The sequence below is a fragment of the Melampsora larici-populina genome, assembly GCF_000204055.1.
Source record: "Melampsora larici-populina 98AG31 unplaced genomic scaffold MELLAscaffold_50, whole genome shotgun sequence".
In the NCBI taxonomy this organism is placed as follows: Eukaryota; Fungi; Basidiomycota; class Pucciniomycetes; order Pucciniales; family Melampsoraceae; genus Melampsora; species Melampsora laricis-populina.
In genome coordinates this window covers 99,386-104,561 of record NW_006768814.1, presented here as the reverse complement: position 1 = coordinate 104,561, position 5,176 = coordinate 99,386, and the positions used below count along the sequence as shown (strand labels likewise).

Below are 5,176 nucleotides of genomic sequence, written 5' to 3'. Positions count from 1 at the left end.
TGCAATAAGCTGATTTCACATCAAGATGTGAAATCAAATGAATCAAAAGGCCAGTTTGATTAAAGATTTCCAAGAGAGAAGGTGAAATCTCACTGCAAACAATTTTGAATTCCTCTTGAAATTGACTTTGAAACTTGAACAACCCTGGTTCTTGAAACAGATCAATATGAGTGAATTATGTATTGAGATAGTGAAAACCAAAGCTGACTTCTTCCCAATGGTGTCCAGGTTTGAGAAAACATTTCAAAGGTGATCAGTGATCAGAGTCCTACGATTTGAATCAAGGTTAAACAGAAGCTGACTTTTGTTCATAATAAGGGATCCCACTCCTGCCACAATGAGGGTCAACAGTCCAGCTTGTTTTCTTTGCTTGGTTGAACTAGAATGAAGAAAGGTTAGGCAATATCATCAAGAAAGAAAGAAATACACAACACATTGTACAATGCTTTTGCTTCCTCATTGAGTTGCAATTGGTGTTTTGATGGACCTCTTGACATATTGAATGTAATTGAAGAAAGTAGAACATTGTATGTAGTATGGAACACAAATACAACAATGGCACAATGGTGGTGGTAGGTGAGAATATGATTGGTGGTCAACAGCCCTTCAATCAAGATACTTGATTGAAGCATTATGCTTACATTTCTAGCTGTAATGCAGCTGTATCAATAAAGCGTGAAGTTCAAATGGTCAAGCAAAACTTGATTGAGCACACGGGTTGTAAAAGGATCACAGATTGTCCAATGTTGAATGCTTCACCACAATCCAATCCAATCCAATCAAACATCAAACATCAAAGTCTCAAGTGTCTTGCTATTCAACATACTTGAAAGTTGTACTCCACCTACTGCTAAGTTGCATAGAACATTTTAAATATGAACTTCTCATAAGGCGCCTTTGATTCATACCCATTGCAGTACTCCTCAGGAAGAGAATCCTAGAAAAATCTCTTTTCCACAGTCTTGGAAATTTGATTACAACTAGAAGCATAGTAGCGTAGGGATTCAAAAATTATAGTAAACCTTGATTGCAATTCATCAATCAATGGATGCATCAAGCAAAAGAAAGTGCTGAAAGGGGGATTCGAACCCCCGCAGGTTGCCCTACTGGGAAACACTATCAGTGCAAGTTGTAACACTTGAATCCAGCTCCTTAGACCGCTCGGACATCTCAGCATGATGTCATAGACGTGGTTGGGTATTACGACCGACGCGTCACATCGCTGTGAAATGTCCTTGCGTATTTTGTTCGTCGCTTCCTGCAATCGCTAGTCCAGACTCCACATAGTCTTTTAGAATATTTGCAAGACCTATTTTTGCTTGTGGATTGAGACATCCCAACAAGTCATTGAGACTACAGATGAATAGATCAAAAATCAATATGTTGTACTACAATAAATGCGTAGGTAAAGCAAGGTAAACAGAAAAGAATGATGACATCATCTTGATTTACCCATCAATCGGATCAGACGGTGACCTCTCAATCAGATCAACCAAGAACTTACTTCTAAAGAGCACTCCATCCACCAAGCCAACTTCCATCAAAAAAAGTGACTTTCAAAAAGATGGAAATACAATCACCTCCTTCAAGTTTACCTACCCAAACCAAGTAAGTCTTCATGATCACTTTGAATTGGGTCGGGTAACCGTAATCAAATTAACCATACTCACTTTCTTTTTTTTGTCCTTTCAAAACCATTAAAAACAACTTCTTTTTACAACATTTGCATTGGTTTATTTACTTTATTCATTTTAAACAAAAATATAAGTTTAGATATGAAATTGATTTTTGAAACTTTACAAAACGGAGTACAAAAACGTATTAAGAAAAAACAAATTGAAATCTTAAAAAAAATTGAAATTAAATCAAATTTAAATCAAAACAAATTAAGATTACTTCAAGAAAATCAAAATAAAGAAATGTGAGTTTCATAACTTCTTGTGATATGCCCATCCTACTTTGAGTTTCTTTGATTTTGATCTTTAAAGTCATTATTTATTCATACTCATTTACCCTTCTTTCTTTTTGACGACGATGATGACAATTTTTTCTTGGTGGTAATAAAGTCATTCAATTTTCCAAAACTTCTCACTACAACAAAAATCAAATCAAGATCAAAAATCTCAACTAAAATATCAATTAATCAAAAGAAAATTAAAATTAAAAGTAAGTACAACTCAACCTTTTTTTCCTTTTGTTTTTATAAATATGGATAAAAGAAATCCTTTAATTTTGAATCTAACTTTTTTTTTTGTAAAAACATGTTGGCTTGGTTTTTTCTTCATTCATTCATCCTTTTTTTACTTGAAGAAACTTTTAAATAACTTTCAAATTAATTTAAAAAATCAAATCCAATTTACCCTTCAAGAAAATAATAATCAATTTCATCAAATCAATAAACTTCATCAAGGTAGGCATCTTGTTCTATACCAAAAGATACTCAAAGGTTACGGTGTCATACAGTAATTCATTTCTTTCTCTTTCATACGTTGTAGATGAGATTGAAGTCATTCAAAGCGCGCTTGGATCAGATCGCATCAAAGAAGTCTTATCTACAAGTAAGAGTTTTCCTCAATGAAGATTAGAGCCCGGGGTAGAGGTTCTATGATCATCATGAGGCCCCAGCATTTGTAGTCATCTTTTTCAAATCAATCCTACAATAGCCTTTATACCTATTAAATAACCCCGTTTATAAATCACTATGCTTCATTATCACAAGATCTCTTCATAAATGAGGACCTGCTCAAAAGTGATCAGATGAAACTGAAGTGAAAACTACATTTATGTACTAATTCTACAATTAAACATTTCATTAAATCGTTGTTCTATTTACATTTTACTGCTATACTTTACAATGCATGACTATCACCAAAAAAACATATTTTTTTCTTACACTGAACAATAAACTTGACCGGAATAAACTATTGATTTAACGACATATGGCCAGAGAGAACGAGAAGCCCCAAAAAATCACTGATAACAATAAGAGGAAAAGATTACTCATGAAAGAAATATGCATCGACTTCTTCATTATAATGCTGCACACCAGTCTTTGCATTGTTCGACTTCATTCTGAAACGGAAATTCATCATCAAAAGAACAAATCCAAGATGAGCGATCAGTAACTAGTAGGATTATGGTCAAGGTAGAGTTCAACACGGCTCTCGAGAAAAAACGGCATGTAGAAAGGCCAAGGGAATGTAGTCATACAATAGCAAAAGTTAATCATTTACCTCGTTCAAGTCCATTAAGAGGATAATCGAAGCTTTGATATCTTCTTCAACCACCTCTATGAGATGGTTGTTACTCATCACTTCGCTTACGATTTTCACCCTGACCGAATTCGGAGATGATCGATCGATCGTTTTATGCCAAGATCCATCTGAGTCCCTTACCCAATGTCGACCTTGAGTAGCCATCTGGTCCAGGGGATGATCAAAAAGGCAACCTTCCATACTTAGAAATAAGGCCGCTGCGGCCATCACAGAAGTTCGAAACTGTAGATAACCTTGATCTGTGAGAAAGATAAAGTCAGACATGCCGTTCGAATGAATGAGTCATTATGAAAATTTCATATGAACTCACTTTGGACGGATTGTTCAAGGATGATTCCAAATGTTTCTTCGATCAACTCCCAATCCTCGCCACAATGGCTCATGAGTGTTTCCAACTCAGGTGAAGCAATAGAAAGTTCGGAAACCAGGTCAAAAGGAGTGGCTTTTGTTGTCTCATATGAAAGCTCCCTGAGAATCGTTCGCTCATATGCCTGCGAAAAAAATTGTAAGTGATAAGTCACTCGTGGCTTCAAAATAGATTGAACGTAAAAATCGTCGTACTAACCGCTAAACAATTGACATCGACTGGAATCCATCCAGAATCCACCACTCGACTAACCCAGATGTTCAAAGATAAGACAAAAAGTGGTTGAAAGACGTCTATGTCGGCCTTACAGGCCAGTACCATACATGCGACACCTGACCGACAGGCCACCAATCTAGCCTCACCCGGTGACAAGTTTTGGGGTAGTCCACGTTTAGACCAGAATGTTGAAAACATGGTGATAGCCCGATGTCTGGTGGGAGGAGAGATTGGAGGATAGTGCTTGATGCACAACTCGAACTAAAGGTTCAGACAAATGGGAATGTGTCAGATTCAATCAAATGAAATATATTCAAGGGATGCACGGCATCTAGCTAACCTCTAGAAGCCAGCGTACGACCTCATGTCGAAGTTGAAAAGGAATTCCACAATGCCTCGATTTCTGAGGTGTAAGTTGAGTTTCTTTCTCCACCATCTTGGTTACCCTACGATGAGCCCACTCCTCCCAAACCACCTCTCGTACTAGACTACAATCTACATGACCTTCCAGAGGTGGTAAAGATTGAGGGAAGTCTACGTCTGAATCAAAAAAGGTATTACAGCGAGGGGTGTGAAATTCCGATTGAATAACAGAAGCAGGCGTAGGCATTGGATCGACATGGTGTTCACCTACGCCTTCACCTTGGGATGGTAGTACGTTAGAGCTGGAGGTAAATGAAGTTGAAATGGACAAAAGCCTGATCAGTATTATGTCGAAAGATCATATTGGCATAAATTGTCTTACATTTTAGATTGATTTCCGAAGCATGAAGGGATTCCAACACCATCGTTTGTAATGGATCGAGAAGGTGAGCAAGACGTCGACACAAGATTCGGGTTGTATTCTTTGCCATTCGGAATTGAAGCTGATGGTGGTAAGCCAACCTGAGGAAGTAAGACGGGATGATACCAATGGCTTAAAGGTAAACTGAAGCCTGGAGGAGGTTGAGGGAATATCCTTTGATGAGAACTAGAAGGTTGAATGAGATTGGTTGGAGTCAAGTCAGAAGTTGACAATGTTGGATATTCTGTTGTCGATCTGGCGTCGGATATACCGGTATTGACCATAGCCGGATTACTCGGTACCAAGTGAAGCTGTGAGGTGTCCGAAGGAAAAAGTTCGGGAGATCGTCCAGAGTCCGGGTGGGGTGCTGTGATAGAGAGTGTGACAGGTGATCAAATCAAAAGATGGAGAGTCAACATGCAATTTCACAAGGGTTTTACGTTTTGTGAATTACATAACGTAAGCTTGTACTGAATTAAGCTTAAAGAAAATAAGCTTAAAGGTAAACTGCTTCATTGCGAGAAGTGTGATCAG

At 37.6% G+C, this 5,176-nt stretch overlaps 2 protein-coding genes across 2 annotated transcripts; one reads left to right on the top strand and one right to left on the bottom strand.

The window, feature by feature from the left end:
* Window positions 1-1,564: 1,564 nt before the first annotated feature.
* On the top strand, window positions 1,565-2,578 carry MELLADRAFT_111055 (uncharacterized protein; the record flags this gene model as incomplete). The annotated part of the gene is made up of 5 exons (XM_007415409.1): window positions 1,565-1,608; window positions 1,769-1,921; window positions 2,067-2,166; window positions 2,311-2,410; window positions 2,496-2,578. The coding sequence occupies 5 exons, from the start codon at window positions 1,565-1,567 to the stop codon at window positions 2,576-2,578; spliced, it is 480 nt and encodes a 159-aa protein (XP_007415471.1).
* Window positions 2,579-2,759: 181 nt separating this feature from the next.
* Window positions 2,760-3,745, bottom strand: MELLADRAFT_73005 (uncharacterized protein; the record flags this gene model as incomplete). The annotated part of the gene is made up of 3 exons (XM_007415302.1): window positions 2,760-3,072; window positions 3,234-3,514; window positions 3,586-3,745. The coding sequence occupies 3 exons, from the start codon at window positions 3,656-3,658 to the stop codon at window positions 3,031-3,033; spliced, it is 396 nt and encodes a 131-aa protein (XP_007415364.1).
* Window positions 3,746-5,176: the final 1,431 nt, after the last annotated feature.